The sequence below is a fragment of the Callospermophilus lateralis genome, unplaced genomic scaffold (genome assembly GCF_048772815.1).
Source record: "Callospermophilus lateralis isolate mCalLat2 unplaced genomic scaffold, mCalLat2.hap1 Scaffold_847, whole genome shotgun sequence".
In the NCBI taxonomy this organism is placed as follows: Eukaryota; Metazoa; Chordata; class Mammalia; order Rodentia; family Sciuridae; genus Callospermophilus; species Callospermophilus lateralis.
This window is the reverse complement of record NW_027516554.1, coordinates 41,434-62,166: the sequence shown is the minus strand read 5'-3', so window position 1 is coordinate 62,166 and position 20,733 is coordinate 41,434. Positions and strand designations below refer to the sequence as shown.

The window sequence follows — 20,733 nt, the reverse complement described above, 5'->3', positions numbered from 1 at the left end:
TATTTTGTATCATTCCAATTAAAAGCATCAGTTTGAGATGTAGACACATAACACACACACCACACACACACACACACACACACACACACACATACACACACACACACACACAATGCACCCAATCCCCACATATAATCATACACCAACACTCCAAAATCAGAAAAATCAATAACAGTTTACAAAATAAATACTGTTTTTAAAAGAGTGGCATAGAAAATCATTTAAAAAATTATTACTTAAAATTTTTCAGTTGAGAGCCAGGAAACATTAGCTGATTAAAATTTTTAAGAAAGCACTGTATTTTATTAAAGTTGAATGGGACTGCCTCATAAGTGGTATTACATACATAACAATTTTAAGAGGTTAAAACAATGACTTCCTTTCTAGTTTGAACTATAGCTTTATAGCTTAAAAATATTTTAACAATATAAATTAATGGGTTAAAATGTGACTCTTTCCTTCATGTGAAAATGAAGTTACCAATATAGTGGAACTCCAAATAATTAATGAATTACAGTAGAGAGGGTAGAGAGAGAAGAGGGGAGGGGAGGGGAGGGGAGGGGAGATAGTAAAGGATAGGAAAGACAGCAGAATACAACAGACACTATTATGGCAATATATATATCAATGGAAGTGTAACTGATGTGATTCTGCAATCTGTATACGGGGTAAGAATGGGAGTTCATAACCCACTTGAATCAAAGTGTGAAATATGATATATCAAGAACTATGTAATGTTTTGAACAACCAACATAAAATAAATAAATAAATAAATAAATTTTAACTGTTAGCTAAGAGCCAAATTATCCCCAGTAACTTTCCTATAATTCCAAAGGGAATACATTTCATCTCTACTAAAGGATAGATCTAAGCCTTAGTAATGATTATCAGGAGCAAGCAATACAAAGGTGAGTTTTTTATCTTCCCAAGGATCTTTTTTCTTCAATCCTATAGAATTGAAGGTGTTTGGTTCAAGTGGCCAATAATGGGATTTTCCACTAAAAATGATATTAAGTCAGTTTGATACATTCTGCTTTCAAAATTATTTAGAGTGGAGTAAGAAGGTTATTCATTGTTTTTCTACCTGTGCAGTACCATAATTTAGAACTGTTTTATACTATGGTTCTGGAAAATTTTCACTCACAAATGTCAGTTTAATGACATTACTTCAAAGTCTGAAAATGAAACATCAAACAATAAAAATATCACATAAATACTTCAAAGTCTGTGATACTTGGGTAAAAAAAAATGATTCACCACTACCAGTTAAGAATTCTAAGAGATAAGAATTTAAAAAAAAGAAAAATGACAAAAAAGATTGCATTATTCAAGTGATTCTGTTAGATATTTAATCAATGCATACCAAACAAAAAGTAATTACCTTGAGATAATATCAAGAAAGCAAAGATAATGAAACTGGTTCTCATGGAATAGATGATTCTTTCCATGAAAACACCACACAAAATCACATTATCTTGTACACACACACACACACACACACACACACACACACACAATCTTGCATGAATTGAACAAAAATAAATAAGGGCATTCTGACTGAAAATTGCTCTATGACTCCATGTTTTCTCTGTTTGAATGATGCTTTACATTCTGCCCTGCTTGATTTGGTTGTTCTTTTTCATCACAAGGATCGCTTTGTAGGTTTCTAGTTGAATCCTGTTCCAGGTATCTTACAAATTCTACTTGTCTCAAAGTTACAAGGAAAATCATTCCAGGCCCATTTATCTTGGACATTAACAATGACAACACAGTCTTCTTCCTGAAAGTTGTTAGGTTCATCCTCATGCCAGAATCTGAAAGAAGAAGAAACAGAGAGAGATATAGATGATATGGATTACAGATATAGTTATCAGGGGACCATGTCAGAGAAAATGTCCCTATTGAACATTTCAGAGCTGCACTGTGCAATGCAAGAGTCGCTATTTGATGTGACTCTTGAACACCTATTGAGCACTTGAAATGTGATCTCTCCATATGAGATGTTTGTTATGTGCACACCTTACTTTGGAAACTTAGTACAGAAAGAAAGGGTTTAAACATCTTATTGATAGTTTTCTATTAATCACACATTGAAACAAGATTTGGATTATTGAGTTAAATATATTATTCATGATAATTAAAGCATTATTAAAATAAATTTTACTATTTCTTTTTGCTTTATTCTTGTGATTGCTAAAACATTGTAATTATATACTTTGTGATTTTGTTTATATTAGACAATATTGGTTTCACAGAAGAAAAACAGGTTATAATTCTCAATAATAATTTTTATCAGCAGGACATAGTGGCACACATGTAATGTCAAAGACTCAAGAAGATCACAATTATGTTCAAGGTCAGTCTTGGAAACTTAATAATACCCTGTCTCAATATGAAAAATAAAGGACTGGGAGTATATCTCAGTAGTATAATGTACTTGGATTCAATCCCCATACTGGAATTGAATCACACACACACACATACATACATATACAGTAGTATACTCTTAGCTGATAGTGAAGACATATATATCACATTATGTTGTTTATACAAATGTCAAGTTTAAGGACTATTTTCTCAAATAACTGTTAAGCTATCCATTCTTCCATCAATATTGAATAAATAAAAATACCAAAAATTTTGCTAAAGTCAGGATTATTCTGCAACTGGGTGTGGACTACAGAGGCTACTTGATCCACACTGCTCTATTCTGAGTAAATATTTTACATTGGTGTATTCCACTCTACAATTAATTCTTCTTGCTACATCTTCCCACATTTGCCTATAAATGCCCTTAGCCCCAACAAATATACTCACGCCATGTGTGGATTAAATGGTGTCTGGTCCACCCAATGCCGTTGACCTTCCATATCCTCGTCTGTAAGTCCCAGGAAATATGAAAATCGTCTATCCAAAAATTTAGTCATAAAGTTCTGCACACAAAATATAGATTTTTATAGATATATTTGAACTTAAGCCATAGCTGTTTTGTTGAGAAAGAGAAGTCAAATAGATTACTGGTTTAGTACAAAGATTTGATATCAGGTCTGTTTTCAAATCCTGCTTCTAATGATTTTAGTAAATACTTTTGTCTTACTGAATCCCCAGTTTTCTTATCTCCAAAAAGAACAACTTACTACTTCATAGAGTTACTGTGTAGATTAAATGAGCTATACTTGAAGCCCTCTTAATACCTGCTTAATAGCATTTTATTTGTAGAGGCTTTTGTTTCTAAAATTGCCTTTTTAAATTGTTTCTTTAAATTGCATTTATTTGAACAGCAGCAATCCTATAGATGGAAAAGGCTTAGAGATAGAATACTCAAGGAAACTATTGATTAAGAAAAAAATAGAATCTGAGTCATAAATATATGAGGAAATAAGTTTCATCTTTGAAAAACTGAACTTACCCAAATATTTCTTTATTTGGAATTAGAACTATACATCTCAATTTTTTTGTCTGTAATTTATCTTGAGAAGCTATAATCAATCCTGATTAATCACTCGTTTACCCACATACTCACCAAACATTTAATAAGTCTTATCCAGTGTGCCTACCTGGCTCTGCACAGAACACTAGAAATGCAAAGATGAGTATATTAAGGCTCCAGCCCTCTCCCAAGTGGGAGTCAATGGAAGAGATGGTGTAGCAAACAGACATTTTAGTACACTAGAGTAAATGCTACGACCTCACTTGCAAATGAGTTACAACTGTACCTACAACTTAGAATCGGGATTGTGGAGTAGGGAAGGTCATCAGGGTCATTTTCTAGAAGAGATAATGCTTGAATAAAACCCAGAAAGATGAGAAGTTGACAATATAAAGAAAAATAGCTAATTTTCTAACATGTAAAAAATGTTTCATAGATAGATGTATATGTTACTATATAATTCCACATGTATGTAACATTTCTATTATCAGAGAAATGGTAAAGTATACTGTAACATATGGTGGACTTTATATTAAAACCACAGTTTACCTGGGCGTAGTGGCCCATGCCTGTAATCAAAGCAGCTCAGGAGACTGAGGCAGGAGGATCACAAATCCAAAGCCAGCCTTAACAAAAGTAAGATGCTAAGCAACTCAGTGAGACCCCTGTCTCTAAATAAAATACAGTATATGGCTGGGGATGTGGCTCAGTGGTTGAGTGCTCCTGAGTTCAGTTCAATCCCCAGTACCCCCAAAGAAGAAGAAAGAAGGAGAAGGAGAAGAAGAAGGAAGGAGGGAGGGAAGGAGAGAAGAAAAAAAATAAGAGAAGAAGAAAAGGCCCACCAAGCATATGGAATAGATGAAGAAAAGATCCAGAGGCCTAGAAGAGCACAAAAATTCTTTCCCTGAAAAGAAATTAAAAGCAGTAGAGAAACTGTGGTAGAGTTCCTGACAAACCTGCTCAGCTTCTGTGCTGATTGTCGCCAGATGGGCTCCCATCTCTGAACAGTTCCTTTCACTCTCAGCCCATGTTTTGTTGTCATTAAAAGGAAGATAGCAGTTGGACTGGAAGCCTTTCCAGCCAATAGGACAGCAATTCCAGGTATCTCCTAAGGTGAAAATTGAAATGGAAATTAGATAAATTTTTTTTTTCATCTGTGACAAATTGCATAACTATTCTATGACTTAATATCCATTTAACATTTGTGTAAGTAATACCAGGATTACCACAATCATTATCTCCCATTTCCCACCCCCCTAGCAAAATCTCAAAAAACTAAATTCTAAATATCTTCTAAATAATAGTACCTGAAACCACATAATGTCGATGAGAAAATTGCTTAGTATTCTCTTCAAAAACAATGTCCCTATATCTATTTACTTTCAAATATAAAGTGTTTCCTTAAAGTCTTTTGCAAGACATCTTATCAGAAGGAGTCAAAAGGAAATCTGTTAAAACTCAAACATTTCTCCATTCTCTTAAATGAGAATGCAAATAAAAGATAAAAAGATACCTCAGCTGAGCTATATAGTCTAAGAAGAATCTGTCCATATAATAAATTGGAATTAAATTCATGTTATATCTTGGATGTCGAAAATAGCCCATGAATGTGTTATTATATTTTTTCCAGTTATTCCACTGAGTGTAGTCATGAGAAATATTTTTCCCAGTTTACTTATATATTCACCTCTATGCTAGATTCTTCTTTATGTTATTTTACTCCTCCTTGGCTTACTGCTTATATTCTTTAAATCAAATTATGAATTTGAATAGAAATGAAAATAAGAAGACATTCATTTATGCTCTCTGCTATCTATACCTTTTAGTCCTGATTCTTCTCTGATGCACGTTAGCTTCATATGATACTCTGGTAACTTGAACCTTTGCATTCCTCTCTTACGTAAAAAATTGTTATGTGTCACTGTCAAGAAAGAAAAGTTTAGTTTCCTTTCTTTACATAACCAACTTTAATAGAAAAATTAAAGCAGTCTAAATTTTCTCTTACTCTAATAGTTAAAGCCCACACATTGTGTTTTCTTCCTATGCAGTTTCCTTGTGCCAGCAACAAGTGAATTGGTTGAGAGCAACTAGGAATGGAACCTCCATTTGACCCAGCTGTTCCTCCTTGGTCTATACCCAAAGGACTTAAAAACAGCATACTAGGGCTGGGGATGTGGCTCAAGCGGTAGCGCGCCCGCCTGGCATGCGTGCAGCCTGGGTTCAATCCTCAGCATCACATACAAACAAAGATCTTGTGTCCGCTGAAAACTAAAAATAAATAAATAAATATTTTTAAAAAAAACCAGCATACTATAGGGACACAGCCATATCAATGTTTATAGCAGCACAATTCACAATAGCTAAACTGTGAAACCAACCTAGATGCCCCTCTGTAGATGAATGGATTAAAAAAATGTAGCATATATACACAATGGAATATTACTCAGCAATAAAAAAGAATAAAATCATGGCATTTGCAGGTAAATGGTTGGCAATGAAGAAAACAATGCTAAGTGAAGTTAGCCAATCCCCCCCCCCAAAAAAAAAACCCAAATGCCAAATGTTTTCTGATATAAGGTGACTGACCTATAATGGGGTAGGGAGGGGAGCATGGGAGGAACAGACAAACTCTAGATAGGGCAGAGGGGTGGGAGTAGAAGGGAGGGGGCAGGGGTTAGCAATGATGGTGGAATGTGATAGACATCATTATCCAAAGTACATGTATGAAGACATGAATTGGTGTCAACATACATTATATACAGAGATATGAAAAATTGTGCTCAGTATATGTAATAAGAATTGTAATGCATTCCACTGTCATGTATTTTAAAAATAAAAATTAATTAAATATTTTTTAAAAAGCAATTGTTGAAAATTATATTTGATATTAATGTTTATTAGTAATTTTTCTCTGAAATATGGCCAAATGCTTTAAAGAAAGTGGAAAACATAAATGTACAGTTTAGAAAACTATTGTAACATGTAATAATAATATGTTAAACTCGAGGTATTTTGTCCTACCCAAGAAATAGAATATTGCCAGTGGCCTTCAGAACCCAAATGCATTCCATTTATCCTGTAAGGTAACCATTTCATGACTTTTAAAGTGCTTTGCTTCACAATTTTACCACTTTAATAATGTAATCCAAGACCATATGGAATCATGGAATGTATTCCTTTGGTTTTAATCTTCTGCTCAGTATTGTTTCTGGAATTTATCCATGCTAATGCATGCGCAATAACTCAACCATTTCTTTGCTATAGTAATGTATAAAACATATTTATCTATTCTACTTCTAGTAGACATTTGTATTATATACAGTGTTTGGCTGTTGTGAATATGCTTCTCTGAGCAATATTCACCACCATTCTAAAGCACATGAGCATGTATTTCTGTAAGGTAAATCCCTAGAAGTGCAATGGATGACGATAGCATAAACGTGTTATAAACTATAATCATGGTACACTTTTCCAAAGAGGTTGTCTGCTTCACACTCACACAAGCACCAAGTCTTTAGCAGTTCGGGTCCAATTTTCCATAGCATCAACAATATTGGGAAGTGCCAGATTTTTTAATCATTACCGTCCTGGAATGTTTGCAAGGTATCTCATTGTGAGTTGCAGTTGCGTTTCTCCTGACTAATGAAGTTGACTTTCCTGTGTTTATTTGTCTATCATTTTTCTTATAATGTACTATTTAAAATTTTGCTATTATGTTGTAGATATTCTTTTCTATTGAATTGAAAAGATTTTGTAGTGTAGATATCACATACATTAGTTGTATAGACTACAAATGTTTTCTTTTAGGTTTTTCTGTTTCCACTTTGTTATCTTGTTATATGGAAACTCTTATTTCAATGTATTATAATTTGTCAAAGCTGTATTTATTTTATATGTGCATTTTGTGATTTAAGAAATCATTGCCCTATCAAGATCATAAAGATATTCTCCATTTATCTTTTTAAGATTTAATTAATTCACTCTTCACATTTTGGTCAATAATCCAATTAGGATGGATGTTTGTACTTAGTGTGATGCATGAGCCTAGTTTCATTTATTAAATATAGATAAATTAATGGGTTTAAATATTAATTTAGCAAAATTATCCTCTTCTCATAACTATGCAATATTCCCTTCTGTTTTTATATAAAAAGTTTATGTATGCAGGATATGTAATTAAGATCTCTATTATTTCCTCTAGTCTGTTTGTTTTTGTAACTGTGTAATATTACTTTTATTTTAATAATTTTATTTTGGGTCTTGATATCATAAAAAAACAAGTTTTCCTATGGTTGTGATGATACTTATGGTCCCATAAATATATACTCATCCTCAAACTTCATATGTGTCTGTTAAGTATTTACAGTTTTTTATATGTCAATCATTTCTCAATAATGTGTTTTTTTAAATAAAGAAAGGAGAGAAGGAGGGAGGGAGGGAAAGAAAGAGAGATAGGGAGGGAGGGAAAAAAGAAGGAAAGGGAGGGAAGGGAGGAGGGAGGGGAGGAGGGAGGGAAAGAAAGAAGGAGGCAGAGAAGGGAATGGAGGGGAACATCCAACCTTGCTCTCCCTTTCAAAGTGAATACATTAGAAAGTTGTTTTTTTTCTGCCTACTCCCTACTCATAAGATGCAGCCCCTTGTAATTCCACTTCAAAACTTTACTATTTTTACCAGTTTTTACAAGTACCTAAAATAATCTTTCATTCTGTGGCACAAGATAGCACCATCAAACAATAAAAGGCAACTAGGTAAGTCTAAATTGTAAATCAAAGGCACTGAATGTATTATACGTTTATACGTTGGGGAAAATCAAGACAGTAAAAGGCTAGGATTAACCTTATGAAAGTTGTTTTCAATAAATAATTCAATAAGAGTTCCACCTTAGCTAATAACTTACCAAAACAATTTGCAATAAAACAGGCACTGAGAAGAGAGATGCAAACAATTGCAAAGACCCAAGTGACCAGCTGGGAATGCCGGCCTCCTTGTCCTAAAAAACAAAACAAAAAAAAACTGGTTAGATAACTTGGCCAAAAAGTGTAAGAAATGCAGTTCTACCAAGGAGCAAGCTAAATGTAAGAACATCCAAAACATTTTAGTATCTAGAGGACAGCTTAAATATTTCTTGTGAATATATTGATTTTAGAGCTTAGTGGTAAATAAATAAATGTAAACATTTTTATAATTTTGGAATAGGAAACATTTCTATAAGCAAGACATAAAACCTGACACCCATAAAAAGTTGAGAATTTGAGTACATAAAAATTAAAACTTCTATGTAACAAAAACAACCTAAAACAATAAGGAATACATGAAAGAAAAGTCTTGTCTCAATATTACAATCCATATTATATAAAGAATTTCAAAATCAATTAGAAAACTGAGCAAAGCTTCGAGCAGAAAATATGCCAAAATTATAATTTGCTGAAATTATAAATGGTTATCAATCAGGAAACATGAACTATAATATTGTAGTGTGATTTTTCATATAGATTTGTAGAAGGAAAGTAAAAATTGCAGTGTTGGCAAGGATGTGAGGAAATAAGTACCCACAGTGAGGAAACAAATGCTGCTGAGACTGTAAATTAAAAAAAAAAATCTTTCAGAAATATCAATTCAATAGATTTTATCCATTTTTTAAACTCATTAATTTTCTACAAATAAAAGAATGTGCATTGCAGTTTTTAATAGCTGCTATTTTATTTATGGAATACATCAAATAGTTGTGAAAAAAAGGACCTAATACTTACATATGTGTTATCAATATCATATATTCAAAATTACAATCAGTGTATATAATGAAATTATATGTAACAACTAAATAATTATGCATATCATTATGTATTAGCATAAAAATTCCCAAGGCATGTTGTTACATGAAAAGGCATTTTTCAGGACCACTGTACAATGTGATCCTACTAAAGTTCACCTTGGAGGGTTGATGAGATTAAGCAAAACTTTAATTTTAAATTTAAATAATTTTTCATCGATTCTCTATATTTCTCAAAACTATTATTTAACATTCTTGCAATACAAATATTTTGGTGTCCTTTAAGTCAAACAAAATCAGAGTCAGAGCCCATGGTATACCATGATCCTGAGGCAGTGTATTTCTACACTTTCCTTCTCTCTCCCCCTTAAAAGAATCCATTCAAGCAGAATGAAGTTATCCAAGTTATGCTACTTGCAAATATGAATACATTACACTGAATTTCGCCTTTATATATGTCTATACAACACCAATTAAAAATAATAAATAAATAGAAGAATGACAAGTAAAATAGAGAAAGAGAAACAGAAGGAGAGAGGAGAGGAGGGAAAGAGGAAATACTGAGGACTAAAATGAAGCAAATGCTTTTCCACACATGTATGTTTGTGTCAAAATGAAACCCCATTTGTATATAACTGCAATGCACTAATAAAAGCATTTTTAAAAGAATCTTCCCAAATGACTCTCTTTCTTTTCACCTTACTTCTCTTTTATATTTTTATTATTTCTCTCTTGGTACAACCTACATTTTGTAAAGAACTTTCTGCTACCCAACTCATCTGTCTCTTCACCAAGGTTATTCTCATTTCCTCCCACTGATCCTTCTCATCACTATCTTTTATCTTTGCAATTATCATCAATTCACATTGTTAACTCTTAGTTATCATTTCCTCTGCCTCTTTAAAATTGAAAAAAGTACTCACGTTTACTCTGAGTTTCTCCAAGCCTCATTCTGTGTTTACTCTATGTTGACCAGTGGTCAAGAGGACCAGGAACCTCGTCCTTTTTTTTTCAGGGTATATATTTCTGTGGATAGAGAAATATGTTCATTAATACTTGAGATTGAACACCAATCTTAGCTTCTGGTGAGGTCAGAAAGTTCCCAGTGTAACAGTTGACTCAAAAGAAGAAGTCTTTTCAAAAATTGGGGTTTCCCTTGATTCATTCAAGCAGATGGGGCAAAGTGAAAATGGAAATTGAGAAAGCAATGCCCCAAAAGAGTTGGTAGACACTTCCATAAGTATATGAGATCCTTGGTGTGTCATGTAAGATTTCACAATTTGTTTTTGTTCATCTAGACAAAACATTATTAATGCCCTAAAGGAAATAACCATTATGCCAGATAAAAACGAAATACTCATCCCCTCATCTTTTTCTTTTCCTGGATATTGTCTTTTCAAAGGCAGTTATATGCATGGGGTAAACTCTGCCCTTATAAATTTCCTTGAACCAAGTGAGATATTCTCTTCTAGGTGGCAAAGACAAATAAGCAATGAACAAAAGCTTTTAATGTACATTTTGTATGTCTGTTGATGTGAAAACACAGAAGTCTTTGTTTGGGAATTGAGGGAAAGGTGGTAAAAATTGTTCATTAAATTCCAGGATCTTCTTAGGTGAGAAAAAAATAGGATTTTTAAGGCAAAGAAAAAGAAAATGGAAGATTCTGTGATAGACACCAACAGAGCCCCTGACTTCACTTACAGTGGAGAGTGACTATTTGTTAGGTTAAAACCCTAACCCCCATATGATATCTAGATATAGGACATTTGAGCAACAATTAGGATTAGATAAAATCATGAGGATTATGTTTATGGGCAGCAGAGTGTGTGGTTTGGCTTCCACACTGATTCTGGAATCAGTGCCCTTTTAAAAAGTACTCAGAGAGTTTGCACTTGATATATCTTGATATCTCTCTCTTCTGCCACTACCCACCTCCTCATTCTCTCCATGTGAGGTTACAGAAAGAAACCAACCATCTGAAAACCTGAAGAGGGCCCTCACCAGAACCTGCCTACATTGGCACCCTGATCTCATACTTCCACCTTCATAACTGTGAGGTTGAGTGTTTGCTCCGCATCCAATCTCTGATACTTTATTTTAGTGGCTCATGGTGACTAATGCAAGTGCCTAGCACTTTAGAGAGCTTTCTTAAAGTCCAGTTTCCAGAATATAGCCCTGTTTTTTAGTAAGTTCTTGCTTTACTGTGCCCAAAAGACCTGGTAAGGAAAACATAGAGGAAGAAAAGTTTGTTTGAGCTCACGGTTTCAGAGGTTTCAGTCTATATATGAATATAGTCACCATAGTCTAGACCCAAGGTGAGTCCAAACATCAGGAATAAAATAATATGACTAAAATATAGTAAGATATGAAAATATGCATTATAGCTTCCACTATGAATGCACTGAAAAGTTCAGTTTCTACTTAGGAATGTTTTTAATATCTGCTGTTTTACTCCAGTTTATGGAACACCATCAAATAGTTGAATGTTGATTTGAACTTCTTCCTAATATTCCTGAATTTGTATGATCAATGATCATATGATCACGTAGGAAAAACAATGTTAGTAGTATAAGAACAACTTTTTATTCAAATTTATTATTAACACATTAATATTTTATTTTAAACTATTCTTAGTTATTCTAAATGTAATTTTAATGAAGATCCTATTGTATGTTTATATGTTGAATTCTGTGAGTCAAGTAAAATGTACATTGATTTTGACCAGAATAAATGGCTCCTAGAAATAATGATTGTGAGAATTGTTGACTTCATAGTAAATTTTTACTTTCAATATTTAAATAAGGAAATAAAATACCAGTAAACATAAATATTAAGACAGTGTGGTATTTAAGAACAGCATCACCTTCTTTTTGCAAAAGGTTTTAAATATCAAAAGTAGAGCAGCATGGCCTCCTTTTTGCAAAAGATTTTAAATAGCAAAGGCAGAAAGACAGAAATTAAACTACATCATAATTTTATTAGTTGCGGAATTCCATGGTAAACTAGAATTTATAATAATAGTTATAAATTTTATTTAGTAAGCATGTTTCACTACAGAAAATTCCTACTTTGTAAGTTCTTCACAGCTTTTAAGAATACAGCACACCAAGTTAAAAAAAAAAAGAAGAAGAAGAAGAAGAATACAGCACACCATCACATTTCAAGAGGGAAAAATGCACAAGGCTTATAATAAATTGTCTAATCTAAACATAATCAAAGATAAATTGTATTGATAAAAGAAGACAGTATTAGAGGAAACTGCAGTACCCCAAAGATACATTGGTTCTTCAGAAATCTCTTTGAAAATAAGTGGTTTATTGCAATCCAGAAATTGAGTCTTATGAAATTATTGATATACTATGTGGTCAAGCTCTTGTGACTTAATGACTAAAAATTTAGCTGAAATAATTTTGATAAACTCACATTTATTTATTATGATATACCAAATATCCATTCTGTGAGGTAATATTTTATTTTACCTCAGTTTTTTTCAAATGTTTGTTTTAACACTTAGCCATTTCACATTTATTTATTCAAACAGTAGATCAATTTTTAAAAAAAGTAGATCAGGTAATACCTCAAGGAGATGCAAGAGGATACATCACAGGAAGGCTGCATTCCTAATTGCTCTGTGGATTAGGATTCAAGCAGAGGTAGTACTGTTTCTCAGCAAGCTGGGTGAAAGAGGGACTTCACTAAAATTCAATATGGATCACTCAGAGCATCTTAGAGATTCAGAAATTTGGGTATACTAAACAAAGAAGAAAGAGTACATTGGAACCAAGATAGATGTGGTAGCAGCCACAGAAACAGTGCTGGTTCACCAAAGAGGTCAGGAGAACATAGAGAGAAACACAGATTTGGTACAGAAAACCAGAAAAGCAGCCTGAACTTTACTGATGCAGAGGCTGCTCTGTGCCATTGGTGCTGGCTACAGATAGCTGAAGCAGAAATCACCTTGAGGCAGCCATGCTACAACTACTGCTGTGGGAGCTGGGAAATCATAGCAAACATTGCCACACTATTTCAGCAAGCATCTACCTTGTGGTCTAGTAGAATATGAGTGAAACAAGCACAGAGAATATTCCAGCCAGAGGGATCAGAAACGCAAAGGGGAGTCCAACTCTTTACTCCTCTGAGTCTGGCAGCTCATGGGCCAACTGAAGCAAGTTGGTAACCTGAACAGACAGATGTGAATACACTCAGGAGTAACCCTGGGAAGATTGTGTTTATGGGCAGTAGAGTGTGTAGTTTGGCTTCCATGTCCCCATAAGAAGAATTCTTGGGATACTCCTGAGATCCAGACTTCCCACAGAAATTAGCAACTGCCAGGCCAGAACATGCACCACTCAACAAAGCTCCTGAGGCCAAATTAGACCTAGAAGAGAATTAGTTCATCAGCCCCACCCTAGTTGGTCTGTACAGACAAAACTCCAACTGACAGTACTTCCCATTCCATCCTACCTCATACTGGTGAAAGGGGAAGTTGAGATTTATTTCAACCATCTTCAGTCTTAGGACAGACATACAAACTGGCAGTTCAGAGAGCAATAAAAAAATAGAAAGAAATTAACAACTTCTAGTTCTTGCTCTCACTCTCAATACTTAGCTAAAGAAGAAAGAAAGAAAGAAAGAAAGAAAGAAAGAAAGAAAGAGTGACCATCCTTCTTGTCAACTATCCTAACCACCTCAGTGGAAAAGATTCCTTCATTTTTCATAAATAATTCCATTCCCAACAGCCTCAAAAATAAATAAATAAATAAATAATCTAGGAATAAATATAACCAAAAAGGTGAAATACTTCTACAGTGAAAACTATAAAACATTGAAGAAAGAAATTGACGAAGACCTCAGAAGATGGAAAGACATCCCATGTTCATAATAGACAGATTGCTAAAATGGCCATACTCTCAAGAGCAATATACAGATTCAATGCAATCTCCATAAATATACCAGTGACATATTTCACAGAACTAGAAAAATAGTCCTAAAATTCATTTGGAATAATGAAACACCTAGAAGAGCCAAAACAATTCTAAGCCAAAGAAGCAAGGCTGAAGGCACCACAACACTAGACTTCAAACTATACTACATAGCTATATTAATAAAAACTGCATGGTACTGGCATTAAAACAGGCTCATAGACCAATGGTATAGCCTAGAAGACACAGAGACAAGCCCACATATCTACAATCATCCAAGCCTTGACAAAATAACAAAAACAAACACTGAAGAAACAACAGCCTTTTTAAGAAATGGTGCTGGGGCAACTGGTTATTTATATGTAGAACAATGAAACTAGACTTTTATCTCTCACCCTGCACAAAAACCAACTCAAAATATATCAAAGGCCTAGGAATTAGACCAGAAACTATGCAACTCCTAGAAGAAAATGTAGGATCAAGAATGATAATCATCAAGAATACCGACAATAATAAATACTGAAGATGTGGGAATAAAGAAAAACTTTTATAATATTGTTGTCATTCTAAACTAATACAACCACTATGAAAATCAGTATAAAGATTCCTCAAAAAGCGAGCCATGGAAGGACCATGAGACCCAACTATATCACTTCTCAATATTTATATTGAAGAATTAAAGTCATCATACTACAGTGATACATACATACCCATGTTTATACCAGCACAATTCACATTAGCTGAACAATGGAAATAAGCCTAGGTTTCCATCCATGGAAGAGTGGCTAAAGAAAATATGGTGTATATACACAATGGAGTTTTAATTCAACCATAAAGAAAAATGAAATTATGTCATTTGCCAGATGGAACTAGAGACCATTATGGTAAGTGAAATAAATCAAACTCAGCAGGTCAAGGATCTTATGATTTCTCTCATATGCATAAATTATAGAGGAAAAAGGAAAAGGAAATTGGATGTAGGGATCTTTTGAAAATCAAAGGAATATCAATAAAGGAATGGGACTAGGAGGTAGAAGAACAGAATTCCAGTTTTAAAAGCTGAATCTCTCTTTTCACAAAGAATTGCCTGTTTTTAGGGAATTTATTTATGTTGTCATAGACACACACATTAAAAAAAAACTTTTTTAAACCTTTTACAAGGATCTGATGAGTTTAATAAGAACAAAAAAACATACAAATTTTTAAAGTAATTTCAGTGGATCAAGTTAGGAAAGAAAATGTTGGCATACCTACTGATTCCTGTAACTATGAAGACAAGCTACATGGGAGCTTTTGTGTACAAATAAGCCACTGGGTGTTAATGTGGAGACAATGTGATTTCAATGATGAGGATGCAGACACCAGTCTTTCAGGGGCTCAATCTCTGCATGATGCTGTTCCCTATCATGTCATGCTAAAAAACTGATGTTTGATTATCAACATAACTGAGTACTGAAAGTACATGAATTACATATTCACAGGTCCCTAGGCCTTGTGTTTCTTCACCTCAAGGAAGGTTTGTCAGGCAGTCACAAAAAAAGAAAAACTTACTTATAACAAATAATAACCGTATTTCTTTTGTTTTCCAGAAAATGGAGGTATTGGAGTGCTTGGGTAAAGATCCTATAAAGAGGAAGAGGGGAGATTTCTAAAGACTTTCATAAGAACAAAAGTTGCCCCATTCCAGCAGCCTTATAACTTGTATCCCATATCCTGCCAGGCTCCCAAAAGTGAACATGGCACAATCAGTGAGACCCTGGTGCATTGAATATTAAAAGTCTTTCTTGTTTTTCTGGATATCACATAAGTGTCCTGGATTCTCATCACATCAATTGCAATTAAGGAAAAGCAGCCCCAGAATAATAGATTTAACTTCTTACTTGGCTGGCATAATAGGGGCTTAGAATCAGGCTTCTTTTTAATTAAAACGTATACTGCTTTTAGCATATCCAAGTTTGTAGACTAAGAGTTACATCCAATAGGATAAAGAGAAAGGCACAGTATACAAGAAACAGTAGATCAGAAACACAAGAATTGGGAGAGGAAGTCTATGTATGACAACTGTGGAAAAGCCTAAAGAATAATAAACTAGGTATGGACCAAACAGAAGGGTTCTGAGAAGACCAGATTAAACAAAATACCATGTAATAGAACAATTGAAAGGACAAGGCTATAACAGATACAGATTTTTTAAGGAAAGGTAACAAGCAATATTAGAAAATAATATAAGTCATATGAGAAAGTTAGGGTTTAAGTAGGAATCAAATTAAAATTTAGATTATGTTGAAATGATTAATTCAATTCAAGCAAATGGAGTCAATTCATGTTGCGTAATAGAAGCTGTCTCCTCTAAATGAATCAGAAATGTGTCAATGACTCTAACAATTTAAAATTAAAAGTGTGACTGACTTAAGAAGTAAAGGGCTGAGGCTTGGGCTCAGCTGCAGTGTAGGCCCTATGTTCCATCTACAGTACCACCGCCCCCCCCCCCCAAGAAAGTAAAAGGGTAAATAAACATAAAGGAATTGTAGAAACAATCATTCTTATTTTAGCAAAATGTAACAAATAAATAGACAGCCAATAATATTTTTTAGAATTATAAAAGTAACCAATAAATTCACTAAAAGTGATAATCATCACATAATTATCAAAATTTGAAATAAGAAAAGACAAAGATAGAAAATTGGAGAGCAGAATTTAGATGAAATTAAGGGAGTACTGAATTGTAATTTTCAGATAAAAAAAAAAAATATATATATATATATATATATATATATATATATATATATATATATATATATATATATTTAGAATCATGGAAGAAATTATTAAAACTTAAAAAACACTGAAAGAACTTGTATATGCACAGTAGGATAAGAAAAGACTATTGCTTTTCATAATCAACACTTTGTAAATTTTTAAATTACTATCTTGTACATATCTTATTTTGGTTTTAATTTTGTTTAATCTTATATAGGCCTATATGATGCCAGAGTTTGCAATCTTTTTATTGTTCCATACTGCCCAAACATGGGGGTAGGGGTAAGATTGTAAACCAGCACAATGATTAGAGTATGGCAATGGTAGCATAATCCCCCTAGATTGTTACAGCTCAGGAATAAGAATGGGAAGTCTATCACACAATGTCCAGAAAGTGTATCTAACTCAGCTGTGGTCGAAGATAGTGTCAGTTTCTGAGTGAGTCCTACAATTCAAGACGAAGGTCACTATTGAAATAAGACAAGGAATAGCACTGAAAGCATTGATAAAAGATCATTAAAGGTACAAAGAAAAGCTAAAGGACAGATTAAAAAAAATATAGAATTGAATGTTGATTAGCAGTTTGCAGCACAGAGTCCAAAAATTCATCAAGAAATCAGTAATGAAGAAACTGATAGAGAAATCCAATCATATTAAAGGGAGCCAAATGAATGTGCTCGGAAGATGTGATATGAGAATGGGGAAAGGAATTTCAAAATTTACAGAAAATATAAGTGCCTCATACTGCAAATTTTAGGATTATAAGGAGAAAACATAATTTCAGTCCTATCAAAAAATCAAACAGTTTATAAAAAGGCAAAGGACATAAATAGACATTTCTCAAAAGAATAAATGTGTTCAAAAAATTATGAAAATATGTTCAACATCCTTAGCAGTCAGAGAAATGCCAACCAAATCTGCACTGAGATTTTAACTCACTTCACTTAGAATGGTAATCCTGAAGAACACAAATAAAAAAAAACCTACTGCTAAAAATATGGGTAAAAAGCTTCACTTATATAGCTGGTGGGACTGCAAATTAGTACAATTACTTTATAAAGTAGTATAGAAATTCCTCAAAAGACTAGAAATGAGGCTACCATGGAATCCAACTATCCCAGTCCTTGTCATTTATCCCAAGTAACTAAAATCAGTATATTATGTATGCATACCAATGTTTATAGCAGCACATTTCAAAATAGCCAAGATATGGAACCAACCTAGGTGACTTTCAATAACTAAAAGGATAAATAAAATGTATATATGCACAATTTGCTGGTAAATAGATAAAACTGAAGAACATCATGCTAAGTTAAAGAATTCAGACCCATAAAGTTAAGGGTCAGTGTTCTCTTTCATATGTGGAAGATAAACAGAGATGGGAATAAAGAATTAAGAAGGTGGGGGGGTATCTCATGAAGATAGAAGGAAACCAATAGAGTAGATAAAGAGGACTGAGGTGGAGGGAGGACAGGGTGAGGTAAAATAGTAGGTAATAAAATCTATCAAATTATTCTATGTCCATGTATAATTACACCATACATCTTGGTGTGGCATGTAATTATAACAATTACATAATATAATAATAATGATGATGATAAATGGAGATCAGTAAAGTAGAGCAAGTAGGTCATGTGAAAGAAGAGGTGACAGGAAGGGAATATGCTATGTGCTATAATTGAACAATTTATAATATATGCTTGTTCAAATATGGCATAATAAATTCTACTATTGTATATAATTATAATTCATCAATAAAAATATGCTGAAAAATAAATAAATATCAAGGTTTTATAAAGAGGAATGACATCCTATCATTTTACAGGAAAATGGATGGAACTGGAGGGGATCATACATGCTGAATGAGAAAAATCTGACACAGGCAGACAAGTATCAAATGTTTTCTCTCATATATGAAAACTAAAAAAAATTAAAATTAAAAATGACCTAAAAATAGAAGATGAACTGTTAGGAACTGGGAAAGGAGAGGGCAGAGCAGAGAGACAGGAAAGGAGTAAAGAATAGAAGGAAAGATGAACATGACCAATATATGATATACACATATTGGAAATGTCACAGTGAAAAATTATTTTGTAAAATTATACTAAAAAATAATTTTGAGGGAAAAAAATTTTATAGTTATGTAGGCTTGGAAGAACTAGATGCCAGCACGTTCAGCATCTAGTAAGGAAAAATAAATAAATAAATATGGAGGATTTCCACAAAGAAATTGTGAAGAATAAAAAAGAAATCCCTTGGTCGAAAAACTTAAATAATACTAAGTAATATACCTTAAGAATATGGAGTATTAGCTGATGTCAGTTACAGCCATTGATCATTATGGAAAATGCTAAAGCAACAAATTAACTAATGTTGATGTGCAGGTACTGTGCTAAACACTGAATGGAGATTAACATTTTTAATCTGCACCAAATGAAGTGCTATTATTATTCCTCTTTTACAAATAGCATACTTAAGGCTTTCAGAGGTTAAAAACTTGCCCAAGTTCCTGAACACTGCCAGAGTATGCTAGAACTGAAATTCAGATTTAGATAACATAGGATTCAAACCCACATTGCCAATCACTATAGTCCTGTGAGAAAACAATCTTTTATCAAATTAAACATCACTGACAGATAAATTGAAAACATAGAGTAACAGGGGATGAAAAACATCTAGTGCTCAAATATTGTAAATCATGGCCAGACTAACTAGAAAGGAGTCTGTACAAATGAGGCATAGACTATGAGTATGGGGTTCAAGTTTAAGATGGTGACAGCTTTGAAAACAAAGCACTGCATGCACTATGCTTAAGATAAATGGCAAGAACAGGAGTATAAGGTGAAAGTTTAAGTTGGAGACAGTTTTTAAAACTTACTGCTTTATACTTAAGATAAATGCCATAAATTCTGTTCCAATTATATTCATTGTTGAAGATAGACAACAAGAAAGCATCAACTGGTGCAAACAGATCCCACAACTATTGAACCAAAAGTAACTGAGACCCTCATTTAAATACATTTACATGTTAAAAGATATGACTGGGGAGCATATTTTGGACACTTCAAAAATTGATTCAAGCACAATAAGAGGATTCCTTGAAGCCTATAAATATTTTAATTTCTATCCCCCAAACAATCTCATGCATATGTTGTTCACCCCTTTTCTTCTTGGCCAATCTGTCTATGGGTTGGTCCAGTTTGCTGCCTGACTCCTCTATCTGTGGGGTAACCACCTTGCTATGCAAATCAGTATAATAAATAATTCTTTCTAATATTCTGTTAGCTATGTTTTATTTCTATCCTGCATGAGTTAAAAGACCCACTGGTCCAGTGATACAAGGAGGCAGAAAAAGGAACACAAATATACTGGCTACTATGATGGTGAAACTTCCAGCAACAGAATCGAAACCATAACAATGACTCAGTGATTCAGTGATAACCCACAGCTTCCTCTTGGGGAGAGAAGTTAAAAAAAAAGCACTGTTCTGGGACAATAAGCTTCCCGGAGATCAGAGGCCAGAATAAACTAAAAATGTTTGCAAGTGAATATGTCTAGTAGTAAAGATTTACTTTTCTTCTCCAAAGTGTGTTAATACATCCTACATGCCAGGCTATAATAAAGGACATAAATCATATTACTTTCTTAAAGTAGTGAGCCTGTATTCATATGTTAAGGCTACTGACTGTCTCTTTGTATGGAAGACAAAACCCTTAGGAAACAGAAATTAGATATTTATATCTATATTTCTTTTTTGGCCATGGCATGCTTAGCTCTCCTTTCAAGGTTACAACAGTTGCCCCAAACCACTATCATTTTTTATTCCATTCAAATCCTTCTTTGTTTTTCTT

The 20,733-nt window shown here is 33.4% G+C and overlaps 1 protein-coding gene across 1 annotated transcript; it reads right to left on the bottom strand.

The window, feature by feature from the left end:
• Positions 1 to 1,666: 1,666 nt before the first annotated feature.
• Positions 1,667 to 10,151, bottom strand: LOC143386797 (C-type lectin domain family 4 member D-like). The gene is made up of 6 exons (XM_077108507.1): positions 10,124 to 10,151; positions 8,328 to 8,420; positions 5,250 to 5,351; positions 4,387 to 4,538; positions 2,818 to 2,933; positions 1,667 to 1,814 (listed from the first exon to the last, which is right to left on the bottom strand). Exons 1-6 carry the CDS (start codon positions 10,149 to 10,151, stop codon positions 1,667 to 1,669), a joined length of 639 nt encoding a protein of 212 aa, XP_076964622.1.
• Between the last annotated feature and the right edge of the window lie 10,582 nt (positions 10,152 to 20,733).

Coding starts and splice junctions, on each gene's coding strand:
- LOC143386797 (XM_077108507.1), bottom strand. CDS start 10,151: ATGAGGCTTGGAGAAACTCAGAGTAAAC. Junction 4,539..5,249: donor AGAAGAATCAGGACTAAAAG/GTATAGATAGCA, acceptor TTTTCACCTTAG/GAGATACCTGGAATTGCTGT. Junction 1,815..2,817: donor CCATTTAATCCACACATGGC/GTGAGTATATTT, acceptor TTCTTCTTTCAG/ATTCTGGCATGAGGATGAAC.